We start from the raw sequence: 18,559 nt of genomic DNA, 5'->3' as shown, positions 1-18,559 counted from the left end.
TGGACATTAGTGGGTTTTAGGATGGTCTAGAGCAGATAGAAGTGGTTGCTTTGGCTGCCTGTTTGATAATGCTGTAGATTTGCCTGATGTTTATCATTTAGTAAGACTCTGAACTGGGTCTCACTGTTGATTACGTTACGTCTGGTGTATTGTTTTCTGCTGTGACATTTATGGTTTGAGTTGCTGAGGTCAAGCAAACCTCTTTTTCCCTTGGCTGCTAATCATATCTCGTACCATTATTTAAGCAATCATCCCTTAAGTTGACATAAGTTATTTATTAATCCCAGAGTAAGTGATATAGGCAAAATTACTGTACAATGTATTGCGTAATGTATACAGTGTAATGTATACACTATATTCTGTTTTAGTCGTCCAAAATCATACATTCAGCAACAACAAAACTATATTTGAGATCTTACGCTGTGACAGATTATGAAAATGCTGCATTCACATGGAATAGGCAGGCTGTAGACGGCAGACGGACAACACCTTCTGGACGGCACGGTGAAAAACAAACAAACAGACGACTAAATGAAACAAGCATGACGTTATGTTGGTACTTGGTGATGGAATGAAATATATTAAATCAAATTGTGTCTACTATTTTATGTAATTATTATAATAATGCATGTATTTATAAAATGCAGCTTTCTCTTAATATTCTATAACAAACTTAAACAACTTTCTCCTTGTGTGAGGGAGCTACGTAACATCCGGTTGTAAATCCCATCGTGGAGTACGGCAAAAAATTAAAATATCCATCACTAAAATGATATCCTGTTTGCCGTCTGCCTGATTCCATGTGAACGCAACATAAGATTCAACATCTCGTTCATTTGGATATAAGAAATGTAAAGATGAAATAGATTAGTCAATCAATTACTTATTTAAGTCACTTACCAAACAAAAAGGCCAAACATTCACTGATTCCTTCTCAAATGGGAAAATTAACTTCTTTTCTCTATTTGATATTATTGTAAATTGAATGTCTCAGCGTTTTGGACTATTGGTCTGATTTAAAAAAAGCAATTTGAACGTCACCTTGGTGGCCACATGTTGGTTATTTTACAGGCTGATCCCATACTTACATTTAACTGCTATAAATTAGTAAAAAACTAGGGCTAGGTATCAATATTTGTGCCTCTACCATACTCTATTTTTGGAGAAAAAAAATTTTTTTTATTCATTTAACAAAATATAGTCAGTGTTAAATTAAAGTATCGAGGTTTGATACCCAGCACTATGAAGTATTCAGTATTTATCCACCAGAATAATTAACTGTAAATGAAATATCAAAATAATAAAACATTTAGGTTGGGTGCACTGGGAGGAATTTAGTCTCAGTATTTCAAAAAATCTGGACCAAAGTGTCCCATTTACTCACACTAAATATCCCTAAAATATAAATCCATGTGTACATGTATGGAGACTAAAGCATGTGATGCCTGTCTTTTTTTTAATTTTTACTTTAGTAGTACAGAAATTTGATTCTCAAGTGGAAATAATTCAACATTTTTTTTAAATACATGGATCCAGTGCATAAATTCATTCGACCTCCTTGTATTATCAGAACCAGATTGAATGTATTTGCTCTTTCTAGAGAATAAATAAGAGTGAGGATGAGCTTTATCAGACAAATGGAGGATGCTGCTCCCCTCTTTTACACCTCCATCCCCCTCCCCCGATTCCCACTAACCTCCCCGCACTAAAAAGGAGAGCGCTCATCCAAGCTGAGTGGACAGCCAGCCAGCCAATCCGCTCCGTGCACATTGGCTCTGTCATCAGGCTTGGATATTGAGGAAGGATCCACTGCTCTGCTGCTGCCGCTGCCGCTGCTGCTGCCGCCGCCTCTTGCTGCTCGTTGTGTATATGTATATGTGTGTGTCTGTGTGGGTGTATGTGTGTGTGTGTGTGTGTGTGAAAGCCTGATGAAATGAAATGCCAGGATTGGGCTACCTCCAGGGAGAGCCTCTCCATCCTATAATGTGAGCCAGCCAGCAGCGCTGTGAGACCAGGGAGAAGCTGCATCCATCAAGCGACGGGCCTCCGGAGGACCAGGCGTGATCCAACGGGAGGAGAGATTTTGAAAAAAAAAAATTATTCTCCTCTGCTGTGGAGAGAAGGGATTGTCGTCATCCCCCCATCCATCCTTTTTTTTTTTCTCTCTGTGGTGCCCCCTCCTTCCTCCTTCGCCTCCACTCTCATCTTTTCCCCCTCATTCTTCTAGAGGCGCTCGTTGGAATATCAAACCTCCATGTATGACAATTTGTACCTGCATGGATTTGAAGACTCGGAGGCGGTGAGTGTTTGGATGTGTGTGTGTGCGTGAATCTGCTTTTGCTCTCTCTCCCTTTTTTTTTTTTTTTTGTTTATTGATGAAAGTAGCTCAGCTGTGCACACACACACACATAAGAGGCCTTTGATGGGTTCGCCAGCGGTATAGCGTGATCGTGGGCTATGCTTGGCTGGAAGGGGGTTGGGTGGGTGGGTGTTGGTGGTGTGTGTGAAAGGGGGGTGCACATTAGGCAGATGGCTTCTGACGTGTGACATGCACACAGTTATGTATATATGTATCTGTATGTGCGTGTGATGTGTGGTTCTTTATGTGCCGTATATGTGGCTCTATAAACCTGTAAGAACGGACGTCAGGAGACCACCAGGAGCCAGCAGGAGCCATTTAGTCTTCATCACGCTCTGTACCGCTCAGAGATGGACCGAGCCGCGATTCAAAGAAGGAAGATGGAAAGATGTTAATGCCTCATTTCTCCCCCCTAAGGCCCATTAAAATGGCTAAATTTCAGATGACACATTCATCATGTGCCTCATTTCTGCATTTATCACTTAAAAAAAAAAAGAAAAAAGAAAGAAATGCAGCAGAGTATTTTTCTTTTTTTTAATCTGACCCTGCGACTGCGTGATGTATAGGCTCTGCCGAGGCTCGGAGAAACATGCATCGTGATGTCATTAAGTGGATTCTGATGTTGATGAGTCACATGCTGAAGCTACTCCATTGGATAATAGCTCGGATGCTACAGTGCAACCTCAAAAGCGTCCACACAGATGCATGAAAAATGATGCTCATAGTGACTTATCAGTGTTGGATTGAAGGATTTTTCAAAAAAAATGGATTCAAAATGTACAGCTAACGTTGGTAATTGGGATCTTTTTATGCTTGTGAGTGTGTATGCACAAACAGGCATCTGTTGTATTTGTGACTATAAAAATAGTAGTCCAGCTATTTAAATGAAACCATAAAAACAGTGGATCCTACAAGTCCCATAATGCAACATCATTTTCCACATCCCTACATCTTTCAAACTCCTCATCCTCGGTTTTGTTACACAGGCTTTTTGTTAATTCATCTCAAGCTTAGATAACCGTGATGACATCACTATGACATCATCAAGGGGGTTATTCACAAAGCTCCTCCAGAGACCGAAACCTAATACAACACTTTTCACAGACTAGTAGTTCTTCTCGTGACGAGTAGACTGATCAAGTCGATGTGTGAAATTGGTGGAATGCCCCTTTAATAAAAAACAGTCCAGCTGACCTATTAGAGTGAATCTGTAATCTGTCCATTCTTGGTCGTCGGACAAAGACCCACTAAGCTTGATATTTCCTAAAATTAAGAAACTGTTTTAATTCCCCCACTTTGTGATTGGATGCACACGAGTGTGCTGAAGTCAGGCCTTGCTGCTGCTGGCTTGTAAAAAAAAGCGAAAAGTGCTTAGCTGTGATGACTAGCTTGATTGATCTTCTTGAGACTAATGGTCTTCTTTAATTGAATCATCATTAGTTGGCTGATTGTTTAGATTAGGACAGCAGAAGGAGGCACTTGGTCCAGTCATGTCCCAGCAAAAAAAGAAAAGTAGCATTACTGGAATTTGCACTGGGTGGCAGGATGAACTACTGCAAGTCTAGCATCTCTCCAGGCACTGAAGTGATTTAGAAATCCCTGACAGTGTGTAAGGAAATGGGCAGCAAGGAAACTAAAATCTAAAGAGATGCAAAATACCATTTTTCCTGATCCTATACTATTGCTCATGCTAGACATCATCGACTTGTTTGAGGCCTTTACTTTATATTATCTGATGTTTTAAATTACATCAATCTGGAGTACAGTTTGCCATTATTTGCCATTCATTTAGATTTAAAAGGCTTTCAAAGTAACTTGACAGTAACTAAACTTATGCCGATAAAGCCTATTGCTTTGGTGTTGAATCTTACTGCTAATGTTTGGTGTCACCAAGGACACATTTGAAATCAGTGGTATATCTTTGAAATATGGATGGAGAAATCAGTGTGACAGCAACGTTAAGAATCCAACTTTCTGGCATCTAAAGCTGTTTCTGTGATCTTTGGTTTTGCGTGTCAGAGTAGCTGAATATGGCATTCTTGAGTTGTTGGTAATATGGCAAATTCTCCCTTTAAATAAAGCCAGAATTCAAATATTGCTAGTTGAAACGATAGCCAGTCAGTGTGAATAAAGGTCCGGGAATAAAAGGTTTCACCCACAAAAGTCAATTTCAAACACATCTGTCCTTTTTATATACAGTATGTTTGATATGTACAGTTGCTTAGCATGCTGTCAGACACCTGGCAGCTACTCGTCTCAGTGCAGCAGCCCAGGCTTCGGTTAAACTCACCCATTTCTGCCAAGAAAAGAAAAAGAATACATGAAAACTTAGGCATGAAATCAAATAAAACAATTTGTCACTTGACTTAGTTTGGCAGAATCTAATGATTGTGACGTACTGTCTTCTAAGTTTGTCTTGCTATCTAATTCTGACTTATACTCTGATTTATATTCTGACTTATATCATAATTTGGACTTAATTTTACACAATTTAGACTAGGGCTGCCCCCTCCTAGTCGATTAGTCGACTAATCGGTCGTTTTAGTCTTAGTCGACTACGATTTCTTTAGTGAATTAGTCATTTTTTATGCTTTTTTTTCATTCTGAATGACTCATTTCCAAGAGACTTATGAGCACATCTCTGGTAAACACATAATTTAAAGTGGTGCTTTTGTGTGAAACTGTTTCACAGATCAGTCGATTAAATCAACTAATCTATTAGTCGACTAAATCGTATCAAGTGTTAGTCGACTAAGAATTTCTTTGGTCCAGGACAGCCCTAATTTAGACTAATTAGATCATATTGTTACTTAGTATCTCAGCATTTTGACTTGCCATGAGTAGTTTTTTATCATCCATTTTTCCCTTTTCATGGCAGAAATGGTCTTCCATATAATTGCGACCAACCAGGACATTGATGTTGCCACACACTTTAGTCTCGTGGTTATGTACGAGGTAATGTGTGGACTATGTGCACAAGGCGTGGATATCTGCTGCACTGTGTGTGTGTCAGTGTCACGTTTCATGGCCATATGGAACAATCGTGCAGTGAAAGAAAAAACTGAACATCCCGGTCCTAAAGATGCAGGAATCGCTCTGCCTCTTTGTGGGGAGCGGCGATCAAAGTATCCAGAATTGTCTGGAAGTGTGAGATTGGCTGCGTGTGGTCGTACAAAACTGCTGACAGCACAGGAATGGGAAATTCCACTTTGTCTGAGATGCTGCTGGCAGTCGGCTCTTTTCTACATCATCCATTTCACCTGTTCTGCATGCAGAGTGCCAAGCCAACCAGTCTGGACTTGGCAATGCAAGTTGATGTGAACCCCCGAATCTCAGGACACTCAATGGTCCCATAAAGAAGCTTTTTCTTAAGTGGACCTCATTGTGCTTTTGCAGTGCTGGTCCTTTTGGCTGTAACTGGGATGAAGCTACAGTACATCCTTCTTTTACAGTGTTAAAGCTTATGTGCTTTTGTCTTCGTCAGACGGACAATTCAGGTCATTCTGTCCATACTTTTTCTGACTTTACACCCTTGGTTTTGTGCCTTGATCACACATTTACAGTACTGTGGACAATTCTCTGTTACTCTAAATGTAGCTTTGCCCACTGTACTGGCTGGGAAGGGTAAAAATATTGCAGCAACTTTAGCTGACGTGAAGGTCTAGACTATTTTTAACTGCCTTTAGCAGGGCTCTAGTACTCGACTCTGGTCTCTGAAACAATGGGAAAACATCTCGAGACAGACTTCGTTGGTGACCAAATGCTCCCAGCAAGATCTCCAAATAAGTCCATAGTTTGTATCCCAGCTATAACCTACCGTGCAATTTCTGCTTTGCAGGGCTCAGCTGATTCATATACTAGCAGACCATCAGACTCAGATGTCTCTCTGGAGGAGGAGCGGGAGGTGCAGGCCCAGGTCCAGAGCCAGAGCCCAAGCCAGAGCCAAGGACCGGGACAGAGCCGCCAGGAGAAGGAGCAGCAGGCCTCCACTCAACTGGAGAGAGCCAAGGTGGCCAACCTGTGACACGGCTTTAGCCAAAATCAATCTGCCGCTAGTTAATGTTTTTTCCTTAAAGTCTGGGAAATATGAATGAGAACTGGCTAAGTGTATGTGTATTCATCCCTCCAGACTAAACCTGTGGCCTTTGCTGTAAGGACCAACGTCAGCTATTGTGGCGCACTGGATGAGGATGTTCCAGTACCAGCCACCGCCATCTCCTTTGACGCCAAGGATTTCCTCCACATAAAAGAGGTACGTGTGTATTTTTTAACTATATACTGCAATGTGAAACCTGAACTTACAGATTTAAACATTTTCCCTTATGTTTTTGTTCCTCCTTTTTTTTTTACGTTCCGGGTGTTCAGAAGTTCAACAACGACTGGTGGATCGGTCGGTTAGTGAAAGAGGGCTGTGAGATCGGCTTCATCCCCAGCCCTCTGAAGCTCGAGAACATCCGGCTCCAGCAGGAGCAAAAGAGAGGACGAGTCCAAGGGTAAGTAGCAGAAAAACACACTCGTCTCACTAAAATAAGCATCATATGGTCACACAACAGTTAATGTTAACACAAAAAAAATATTATTAGAGGTAGATTTAACTATAAAAGGCACTTAAGCTATGTAAGAACTTTGATATTTTCAATAAAAATGAATTGGTTAACAGTTTTATATATGGAAAAACAACAATCAGATACAGCTCAAATCACTGAAAGGAAGGAAATAGATTACCCTTTTCTTTTCTATGGAAAAGAGACGCATTTTTACTTAAGCAGCCCTTAAATAACAGCTGAACAGCTCGCTGACTGAACTCTATGACCCTCCGCAGTTGGTCAAAAATATCATCCAACCATTCCCTTCATTGCCTTTATTTTCATTTCCATGCTGAAAGCTTTGTGTATTATTGTTCTTATATGTTCAAACAACTTCTGAATGCCAGCTTTGCTCATCACTGTGTCTGGTATAACAGGTTTACCACCACTTTATCTCATTACCTCAGTTTGAGATTACATTTTTCAATCATCATGCGACTGTCTGACACAGAAAATACTCAAACATGCCACTAATTGGTTGATTTTGTTCATGGCAACACTGAAGTCATGTACTCTGTGTTGTTTTAACGACCTGAAGTTGAGTTTACATTCTCCAGTTACACAGAAATTATACTGGGGTGGGGTTTTGAAAAGTGGATTATTTGATATTCTGATATTTGTGAGACCGTTTTAAGCGAAACAAACAAATGTTGACACTTGAAAAAGCCTTTTAGACTATTATGGGAGGGATTCAATTTGCAAAAAAGTAGACTTTAATCAATTAAAACCAACCATTTTGACATTCAATTGTTTCAGTCATTGTTCACTATTTTCTGACATTTTTATAAACCAAAAAGAAAATCATAATTGATAATAAAATAATAAATTTGAACAGGATTTGTATGTGACGAATAAGTAAAAATAAAAAAAGGAACATATAAAATGTACAGTAGACACATAGCAAGCTCCTAATATACTAATTCTCAATACAAATAAACAACATAAATAAATATTGCATTTCTGGAAATGTGGGAATTTGGACTCATGACTTCACTCATTTCTAAACATCCTGGCTCTGATTTTGTGTATAAATAATGAGCCACTATAGTCCACAGATGGAATACCAGTTTTTGCCCTACACCCAAATTGTATTAATTTCTAATTTGTATACATTTTGATGCAGAGCAAACACTACGGAGGCTCTATTCTGTTGGTGTCTGTCCATACAGCTCCTGAGCAGACCCGGGTTACACTAATACAGACAATAAAGTGATTTAATCCGATACAGTAGCGTAGTTTCTGTCCAGTACCTCTTTGGTAAAAGGTAATAAGCTCTCAGATTCTGTAAATCTCTTTGACCCAGGTCTGCTCATGACTCATGACTATTTACTCCATCACTTCTCCTCATGCCGACTGTACCAGTGAAACACTTTCAATAGCTGTAATTAGCGCTCCTATCAGCCTCTTAGTTTCCGTGTGTGTGTGTAATGTGTCTTGAAGGTTCTGTCATCCAGAGTTTGTACAGTAACTCACATTGCACTTCCTCAAGCTTTGCTGTTGAGGTTAATACTAATGTTACCTGACTGGAGGACGTTTCACTTACTAGCACGGCTTCTGTGGCTTTGTCACCGAGCCTCACAGACGAGGAGAAGCATTTGAACCCCATTAACCAGGACTACATTTTCACTGTAACTGAAAGACAGTAGCCCAACATGAGGTATGCTGCCTTCCACAGATGTTGGGAAGTCTGAAATTAAAAAATAAATAAATAGATAGATAAGCCCCTTGAGATAGAATTTGGAGTTACAGCTAAAAAGTTAAACGTTAAAGGGAGTAAATGCAAAAGGGAGTGGGGGAAACAAACAAGACCACTTTACTTTTTGTCAATTCGATATCAGATTCTTTGTTTTTTGTACTCTTTTTTTTTTTTTTTTTTTTTTAAACATTTATTTATAGCCCGATTATCCACACTGTAGCATAAAAATGATTTTTACTATATTCTGCACTTTCTTTCCTTATTTAACTAATAATTTGTCTTTGGGTATCTTGAAAAGCGCTCTATGAATAAAAAAATATTAATTTTAGGGCTGTCAAATTCAAATATTTAATCGCATGATTGTCCATAATTAATCACAAATTATTTTGTGAATTTGTATCTGTTCAAAATGTACCTTAAAGGGAGATTTGTCAAGTATTTAATACTCTTATCAACATGGGAGTGGGCAAATATGCTTGCTTTATGCAAATGTATGTATATATTTATTATTGGATATTATCACTGTTAGATCTTAAAGAGGTTAATTAAAAATCGCAAGTTGCTTTAAAGAAATTAGTGGCATTAAAACGTATTTGCGTTAACGCGTTATTGTCACATACCTTTGACAGTCCTAATTATTTTAATTCATACTTTTTGAGTGAAATTATCCCGGTACTTTTCATTGAAAGAAGAAAAACTCATCCAGATCCAGCCGGTATGGGTTGTGTAGGAGCGAGCATTACTTGTGTTTTATGTGCAAACACATTACACACAGCCAAACATTGGCTACCTGTGTGCAGCTGTAAAACGTCAGTTGAAACAATATCCTCATAGGTAGTCTCCAAAGACAAAAGTGAACAAGGTTCTGGTTAATGAAGTTGATATTATTTTTGTCCTTGCTAATAGCTTTTTTTTTGAGAGCTCAGCTGTTGGCCTCAGTTTCTGCACGGGCAAATTTTGCAAATCCTCCAAATGAAAATGTCATTGGTTTTTTAATTCTTATTTAATTATGTTTTTTATGTAACTGATCAGCTGTGAATTTCAGACTTCCAACTCCTGTATGGAACTCAGCCTTACATACATTTGGACTTTTCACTGCATGCTGCTCCAATATTCTCATCCCGCGTAAAGTCAGCCCAGGTATCAGTCATAAATACACACTGACCATGCAGGATACTCCTTAATTACTCCTTAATTGAATATGTTCTTCCACTTGGCAAGTGGAAGATGTAATCACCCAAAAAAATAGTAATTAAAATGAATTAGACGTGAACATTTTGCAGTTTATAGCTCATATTTACAGTCAATCTTGCAAAACTTGAATGCACCATATGTTTTTTTTCATCTATTAAACCCTGCAACACAAAACTATTGTTAAACAGTATTTATTCTCCCATGTTTTGCACCTTTCCTCTGCAGTAAATGATAAGCCTTAGCAGTTTTATTTTTTTTACATTTTCCACATTAATACCATGGTGTGTTTCTGTCTTTCTTTATCCCCTCTTGTCTTTTCCAGTAAGTCTGGGGGGAACTCTTCTTCCAGTGTAGAGGATGAGGTCTCTGCCTCTATCCGACCCCTCATATCCTCGGCAGGTGAGGACATCGGACAGGGGGAGAGGGCTGTTAATAGCCAGCCGCCAGCTTAGAGCCAAGCTTCTCTGCTCTGCAACCACATAGAGAGAATAAGACCCATTCCCATGTCTCTGCATAGAGCATAAGTTCACTGCGTAGAGTTGTTGGTACATTTTCCCATGATCCTCCTCTTCCTCCAGTTGAGGACTGCAGGCGTTCTGAGACTGGGGCTTACCAACGACAAGACTATGAACCCCCCTGAACTGCACTCATGTGACTTTGTGAATATAACCTTAGGATAATAGAGATTTTTATATATTTATCATGCCGGTTAGGTTTCATTTGCTAAGTTTCTTTATGTGAAGCGCGTTTGAACGTTTCTGAGACATTATGGTGACGCCTCCTCTAGCAGCAGCTACTGACGACAGTCTTCTCTCCCCTCCTACAGGAAAGCAGAAACAGAAAGTGGTAAGTTGGTGACGGTAAAACCTCAACTCACTCACCATCCACCAGACTCTTGTTGCTGCCATCATAAAATGACAGGATGTTACGAACTCACGTCACGTCCTGTAGGGCACATAAGCCCCACCGAAGTATACAGCGCCAAGTCATCACCAGTCCTGTGATGCCAAAGCACCGTAGTGCCAAGTGTTATAACTGCAACTTCAACTCCACATGATACTTTTGATCTTAGTGTTTTTGATAAAGATAAAGTCAACAACTATTTATTTTAAATCAGAAGAAATCTTATTAAATACAAACAACGACTGAGGTCTAAGAACATACTGAGATGTTTACTATTCTTTGAGCCTTGCCAGCAGTGAGACGAGGACTAGGACTAGGTTAGGACACGGTTAACATGTGACCTGAGGATGGTGCTATAGGAGAAAGGCCACAGATTCATTAAAATCAAAAATAGATTATCCCCTTAGATGAATTTCATGACAATGACGATGCCTCCAGCCACTATGGAAGTAAAGAAAGCAACCGAATACCTAATTGTGAAATGTAACCCCTACTAAATACTTGATGTTGAACCTGAAATACCAGTCAGTTTACAGCATAGGAATATTTCTGAATTTACGTGGTTTGATTTCTCAGATTCAGATAAAAAACTCAGGTGTCCAATAAATAATAAATTTAATAAAAATGTAATAAAAATAAATAAAATGTCAAGAAAAAAAACAAGTTGCTTAAATTGGATTGGTAAAATTAAAGACAAAAAAAAATTAAAACCTGAATATTTTTTACTTAATTAGTTATTACTCTAAACCTTAATTATTAGATCTTTAGAACTTTGAATTGAGCAACACTAAGACCTAAAGCTAGTAAGTGGTCCTTGAGTTAAGGTGTGTTTTTTTTTTTTTTAAACTAACGTTCCAAGGTCCAGAATTCCCTTTCTCTCTCAACTTGAATATCTTTATTTTCTGAAAACTGAATATTTTCTAATTGAATATTGTGAACCCTAGAAAAAGATACTTAAAATCAAATTTTTTAAATTACATAAATACCCACGTAAAGTTTACAGAGGAAAATTCCGACCACATCACAGACCAAGTAAAATGTTTCAGTGTTATAAGTTTAGTGGTATTCAACATTACTATTTTACTATTTCCACATTAAATATCCACAAGTGATTACATTTTAAAATTCGGTATTCAGTTACATATAAGTATCCATCCATAGCCAGCCTCCAGGGTGTAACTCCATGGTGTAACTACATAATATCTACCACTTTGGCATGGTACAGTGTCGTGGTGCGACTTCTTATCGTGATACTTTTGTCTGGTATTGTGTTAATTGGGGCAGAGTAGCCATCATATCCATCCATCCATGTAGTAAATGATACAAATGTATTAGTCTGTCAAAATGTAATAACAAGTTACTTTAAATGTGTTGAAAACAAAACTAAATCTGTTAATTAAGTAGCTTATAATGTACATATAATATAATAATATGCTACATTATCAGGAAAAAAAAGTGTAACAATCTCAGTCAAACTACTAAATACAAAAATGTATTAATATTTATTTTTGCCATTTTGTTTTTATAACATTTTGACACGTTACATTATCATTTGCTACACGCCTCGACGTGGCAGTGCACCATTTAACACATCTGATTGTAAGCCAAGGTCAGCTGGCTCAGCAGTCCTTTACAGCTGTCTGCTCTGAATATTTAAAAGTTATTTTTGGTTCCATTGTCTCTTTTGTGACGAATCTCCTGCTGCTGATTAAAATGTGTTTTGTGTTTCCAGACGGAGCACATCCCCCCGTATGACGTGGTTCCCTCCATGAGGCCCGTAGTGCTGGTGGGACCCTCGCTGAAGGGTTATGAGGTGAGCTGCCAGAAAATCTAAAATAGCCTTTGTTCAATCCCTATAAATAGCACTGATTCAGCGCCACTGAACGACTTATTGCATGTGATGTTTACCAGTGTAAAAGGGACAAGATTACTGAAAGGAGATGAGTCCTGTACGTCTTTTTCCCTGAGTCCCCCAAAATATCTCGCTGTTGGCGCGGTTAATTGTGAGTGTGTCAGCGCCCACGTAGAATCCAGATTGCAGCCAGACTAACGAGGAGACTAAGAGGTCAGATGAAAATATGTTGTGTAATTGGAAGATTTTAACTGTCTCATTGCTTTTCACTACTGTTTATAATGTATACAAGGAATGCACTCAATATTAGGAGCAAAATCCAGGACTATAATTGTCATGGACACAGGTGATGAGGGGGAAACAAGAGCTATTAATCCTCATTGGAGGTTTAGAGAAACTGATGCAGACAGGTTAGATTTAGGATTTTTAAACTTGAGAGACAATTGAAATGTGGACTGTGGAAGAGGGGCTTCAACTCAGTATGAAAGCTGTGGGCTGTAGAGCTGAGAGGAACTGCAGATTTGGTTGATAATCCTCTGTTGGTTTGCCACTACAAGCAACACCTTTTACATTATAATTCATAAGAATATTGATTAATGCAGCTTTAAAAATGTTACTTTCCTGCATCCTAGTTTGAGACATCTGAGAATGCGGCTACTAAAATGTGTTGTAGAGTTTAGTTAAAGGTATAATATGTAACTTTTCTGCATTACAATGTCTGAAAACGACTAGATCGATGTTGAGTTGTGTATTTACATTATCCCAAATGTTTCCAACAATTTTCAAACCAGAGAAATCTGTAATTTTAATCAATGTAATGCTTCGTTTCATTTCTGTCAATGGCGTCATAACGCCTTTGTGCATGCGGCAGTGTTGTGGTTGTCTGCCAGAAGCTGTCATAAATTGACTTTTTATTCAGTTTTAAGCCATATTTTCTTAGATCTTGGTCGTTTTAACTCTGTATTTTAACTGTATGAAGGATTTTAAATCGTTGAATGTCTGGATCTCAATTTATCAGAGAAAACAAGCTGAGCAAATGTTAGCACCAGATTGGCTCGTAGCAGCGTGGCTCGCAGCCTCTCTCCGCTGAACAGCGTAGGAGGAACTGATTTTTAACATGAAACTGCTTTATTCAGTGTTTTTACCGGTTTTAATCACCGGGTCCGTTTGTTTTGGAGAGGAGACCTCTGCAGTAAAAACCTCCTGAATGACTGCAGCTAAGAAGTTTAACTGCAATAATGGTGAAGACAACAACTCCCATGATCCCACGCTACTTCACGACGTCACCAAACTCAGAAAATGACATATTATGAGTTTGATTTAATGTGTGCTTGTACAGATTGACGTCGATAAACTTGAAAAAGGGTACGATTACTGGTCACATGTTAAGTATTTGGGTTGATGACTTCACATCCATCCTGTTTACTCAGAAAAGGCGTCATTTGTCATCCTGTTTTTTTAGCAGCAGAAGAAATGCCATCTGTGTTGTTCTCCTGGATTTGCCTGATGGAAGGGGGGCTTATTCATATTTAGGGTTATTACAGGGCTGGTGCCAATCCCAGTATGCATTGGACAGGAGGCTGGGCACCGTGTGGACAGATTATCTGTCCTAACAAATAGACAAACACATGTATACCATTCCCACTTATTGCATGTATACGACTTCAATTCAATTTAGCTGCTAGGGGAAACCAGAAGAGTTACAAAAGATGGAAACTACTCAGATGAAGAACCAGGTTGAACAGCTGGATAAAAATGCTTAAGTTTTTTTGAATGGTGTTCTGGCCAAGATCATAAATGCAATTTCTGATACAGTCATATTAAAGATTTCATCCTTAAAACAACTCAACAACCACAGAAATAACTACTTTTTTTATGTCCTTTGTGCCAAACTCTTCTCTCTTTTTCTACACAGGTTACAGACATGATGCAGAAAGCACTGTTTGACTTCCTCAAGCACAGATTTGATGGCAGGTAAGGAGACAAGTGTGACAGTTAACTAGGCCCTGTAATGATTGTGTGTGTGTGTGTGATAGTTTGACAGATATATTGGTCATATTTACAACACTTAAGTTGGCAGGATGATGCATCTCACTACTGCATTTTAGCAAGTTTAAATAACATTCAAGGGAGCGGGATAAAAAAGTTACAGGTCACAATATCTTCTTTTGAATACAGCCAAAAGTGGCAATCAATGAGGTTTTGAAAACTGTTGTACTGCATCTAAGCTCACATATCCTGCCATATTTAAGTATGATTAGCAGCCCAAGAGGAATGTGCAGAAATATATTAAATAGACTATAATGTCTCAATATGAAGAAACGTGGGAAAACTATTTTATTATAAAGCAATACTTCCTAAAATCATCATCTTAGACAATCTGTATTTAGGTTTGAAAATGTTTATTCTCTCTCACCATCTAACAGGATATCTATCACACGAGTCACCGCAGATATATCATTAGCCAAGAGGTCTGTTCTCAACAACCCCAGTAAGAGGGCCATCATTGAAAGATCCAACACTCGCTCCAGCTTAGGTAAGAAAGCTCCACAATATCGGCATGCACACATATAGAAACTTAAAAAATGTTTACTGGAGCTAATTCAACCAACTAAGATAATAGAAACCAAAGAAAAGTGCAAATGTCTAAATGTTTTATTGTGTATTTGAATGGTATCTTGTCTCATCAGCTGAGGTGCAAAGTGAGATTGAGAGGATCTTTGAGTTGGCCCGCTCCCTGCAGCTGGTGGTGCTGGACGCTGACACCATCAACCACCCGGCCCAGCTCCTCAAGACCTCCCTGGCCCCCATAATTGTTCACGTTAAAGTCTCCTCGCCAAAGGTACCGAGTGTTGAGAGGACATAGCCAATCACAAGCTCAGAAAGCATTGCTTTTTGATGGCAGATCCTAAAGGAACAGCTGGTTTTATTTAGTTCTTAACTGATTACAAACCCTTTTTATTTAGAGGACTAATCAGCCAGATCATGATGTCAAGCAAAACAAAGCTTGGCATAAATAAAATGAAGCATGTGATATAATCTCCACAGCTACTGTTCCACAGAGTCATTCAGTTGGTGGAGACAAACAACAAGAACACCTAGACATGTTAAAGGTAACGGTCTCTATGTTAGGTTGAGATTTTACCCTCCACTGGTGTAGCAGCACAAACACAATGTTCCCTCCAAAACCAGCATGAAATACTGTACTTTAAAGCCACTCGGTAACATGCAAGGCTTCAGTAGGCGCTTCAAATCTGCACCAAATAATCTGCACCTTTGCATGGAAGAGTACGTCTGCTGCACTTCTTCCCTCTACACTGGGACTATAGCAATGATCCGACTAGTTGTGTGTGTGGAGGGTGAATAATCTCACATGCTCACACAAGAGAACCTCCCAAATAACACCACAGATCAGTAAGATGTGTCTTGATGCACTCGTGTAAATGCTGTCACATCCTGGGTTGCGTCCGAAATTCCATATAAACATGCTTTTTAGTTCGCTGAAAACGTATGTGAGATTTTTTAGTGTTGGAAACCTTAGTATGAAACCAATAGTGTGCGAATTGCATACTATTTCCGGTGAAATTTTACAGTATGCAAACGCTGGACACTACAGTGGCATAAATATCCCACAATGCAATGCGGACAGACGTTGACTGACAGCTCTGTAACGTCAATAACGCTTCAGTTTAGTATTAAGTTAGTATAAGATTTCACTTTGCTAGGCGTAGTATATTTTTAAAATTAGTTCAGACTTTGAGATTCTCACAAATTGTCGTTTGGTTACATGAGGTTGGCACGAGTTACCACGGTTATGCGTCTCCAACTGGTTCATTCACACAAAAGTATGTTGAACGATATGTACACATATTGGGTATGTAGTGCATAGTTATGGGATTTCGGACGCAGTCCTGGTCGGGGGACTTTCACACCTGTTTAACACCACTCCTCTCCTAGCATGCACAATGCTCGTTTTGCTACAGCTGACCAGGAAAACTGACCGGTCTGCAGACAAATCAGGAAGCAGCAATATCACCTGGTTTTAGCAAATATTTCCCATAATGTGGGTCATTAATTTACGCTTAAAAATAGTTAAATTTAAATATTTAGAGTCAATACTGGACTCAAATAAATACCTGCTATGTGTAGTTTTTAAATGTCGACTGTTGAGGTTGCTAAAAGTGCTAAAACCCAGAAGAAATGCAGTAGGATGTGATCTCAGTGTCCTCAGTAGTACAGTAGCTACAGCCCTGATTTTGACCAGTAAGACCAGTCCACAACAATAAGCACATTTTTACTTAAATGTGCAAACCTATAAAAAAACAGATACAACTCAAACTTGTTTTTTTTCACCAGTAAAGAAACATTAACATGCATAATGTGTGAACAGGCATAAATTGAGTCAGGCTATTTAAACATAATGCATTAAAGTATGGAGTAAATGATTGAATGCTTAAATCACTTCACTTTATTCCAGACTTACTGTATAGTCCATAAAAGATAATAATAGACAAGTTTATTATTTCTACCTCTACACTTCTGCTGACAAACTAGCTTCATTAAATCTCCGCACACACAACAACATCCTCAGACACATCAAACAATTCTCATTATGAACTAGAATCCCTTCATTGTAGCACTCATCATGTGATTAGGAGAGAGTACTGGGTGACCTGGAATGAGTGCACCCAAAAGCTGCGATCCTTTTGGTTCAGTGTAACTGGAGCATCATGTACTCTCCTACTGTACGCTGTCATCCAGGTCCTGCAGAGGCTAGTCAAGTCCAGAGGGAAGTCCCAGAGCAAACACCTGAATGTCCAGCTCGTGGCAGCTGACAAACTGGCCCAGTGTCCTCCAGTAAGTCGCCATCCTTATATACTCACTTATAATGACTTCACTCCTACTTTTACTGTCTTTTATGTATTCACTGTACAAAGATAAATTATGACACAAAGATGTTCACTGTACAAAGATAGATGACACAAAGATGTGCACTCAGAGACAAATGCCTCTTCTGCCTCTTGCCTTTCTCTGTATTCACATTCACATATAGTTACACCAACTCATTTGTGTACAATACTAATATATAATAAGTCTTTAAACAGCAACACAACAGAACCTCAGTGTGCAGATCATTTTCAGTTTCATCAGTAGCTTCATACCTGCCTTCCTCCCTCTGACCATCTGCCGCTCACAGGAAATGTTTGACATCATCCTGGACGAGAACCAGCTGGAGGACGCCTGCGAGCATCTCGCCGAATACCTCGAGGCCTACTGGAAGGCGACCCATACCTCGATGGCGACGCCCCTGAACCCCATGCTGGGACGCAACCTGGGCCCCACCACCCTCACCCCCTACCCCACCAGCATCTCTGGACTGCAGGTACACATTTTTAGTTCTTGTTTTCATTTTGCTACGTATCTGTAGAGCTGTCCACGCCGGAGGAGATGATAAAGGTAAGATGCAATATATACAATACATGTTTTCGGCTTCTAAGTTATTATTAAAGGTCCCATATCGTGCTCATTTTCAGGTTCATACTTGTGTTTTTAATAGAACATGTTTACATGCTTTAATGTTAAAAAAAAACTTTATTTTCCTCACACTGTCTGTCTGAATATGCCTGTATTTACCCTCTGTCTGAAATGCTCCGTTTTAGCACTTTTTGACAGAATTGCAACGGAATTGCAACAGAATTGGCGTTGCTAGGCAACAGCTTGGGTCCATGTGTACTTCCTGTCAGCTGATGACATTCACACACACTGCAACCAGGAAATAAACTGGGACACATTTAGAATGTTTACATTTAAAATTGTGTCAAGGATCTAAATATTGTATATTTGTGACATCACAAATGGGCAGAAATCCTGACGGCTTGTTTCAAATGCAGAGTTTCTGAATGCGGGCTGTGTGTATCTCCCTGTGGATTGAGTGTTTCGATACTTTCACAGTATTTATATAGGACTTA

General features: G+C 39.1%; 1 protein-coding gene across 5 annotated transcripts in view; it reads left to right on the top strand.

Moving 5' to 3' along the window:
- The window catches only part of LOC141762745 (voltage-dependent L-type calcium channel subunit beta-4-like), a 28,158-nt gene that overhangs the window by 4,447 nt on the left and 5,152 nt on the right, over positions 1-18,559 (top strand). For 2 of the 5 annotated variants that reach the window (XM_074626786.1, XM_074626785.1), the window contains exons 3-13: positions 6,198-6,368; positions 6,489-6,611; positions 6,725-6,852; positions 10,158-10,234; positions 10,662-10,681; positions 12,471-12,551; positions 14,506-14,564; positions 15,017-15,126; positions 15,281-15,432; positions 17,352-17,447; positions 17,788-17,973. In XM_074626786.1, the coding sequence (XP_074482887.1) occupies positions 6,198-6,368; positions 6,489-6,611; positions 6,725-6,852; positions 10,158-10,234; positions 10,662-10,681; positions 12,471-12,551; positions 14,506-14,564; positions 15,017-15,126; positions 15,281-15,432; positions 17,352-17,447; positions 17,788-17,973 (1,203 nt within the window). Of the gene's footprint in view, positions 1-1,771; positions 2,300-6,197; positions 6,369-6,488; positions 6,612-6,724; positions 6,853-10,157; positions 10,235-10,661; positions 10,682-12,470; positions 12,552-14,505; positions 14,565-15,016; positions 15,127-15,280; positions 15,433-17,351; positions 17,448-17,787; positions 17,974-18,559 lie in introns of those variants that run through there. The other 3 variants (XM_074626789.1, XM_074626788.1, XM_074626787.1) reach the window with 3 other exon arrangements.

The sequence above is a fragment of the Sebastes fasciatus genome, chromosome 24, assembly GCF_043250625.1.
Source record: "Sebastes fasciatus isolate fSebFas1 chromosome 24, fSebFas1.pri, whole genome shotgun sequence".
NCBI classification, from domain to species: Eukaryota; Metazoa; Chordata; class Actinopteri; order Perciformes; family Sebastidae; genus Sebastes; species Sebastes fasciatus.
The sequence above is the reverse complement of the archived record's forward strand: the minus strand, read 5'-3'. Positions and strand labels throughout refer to the sequence as shown.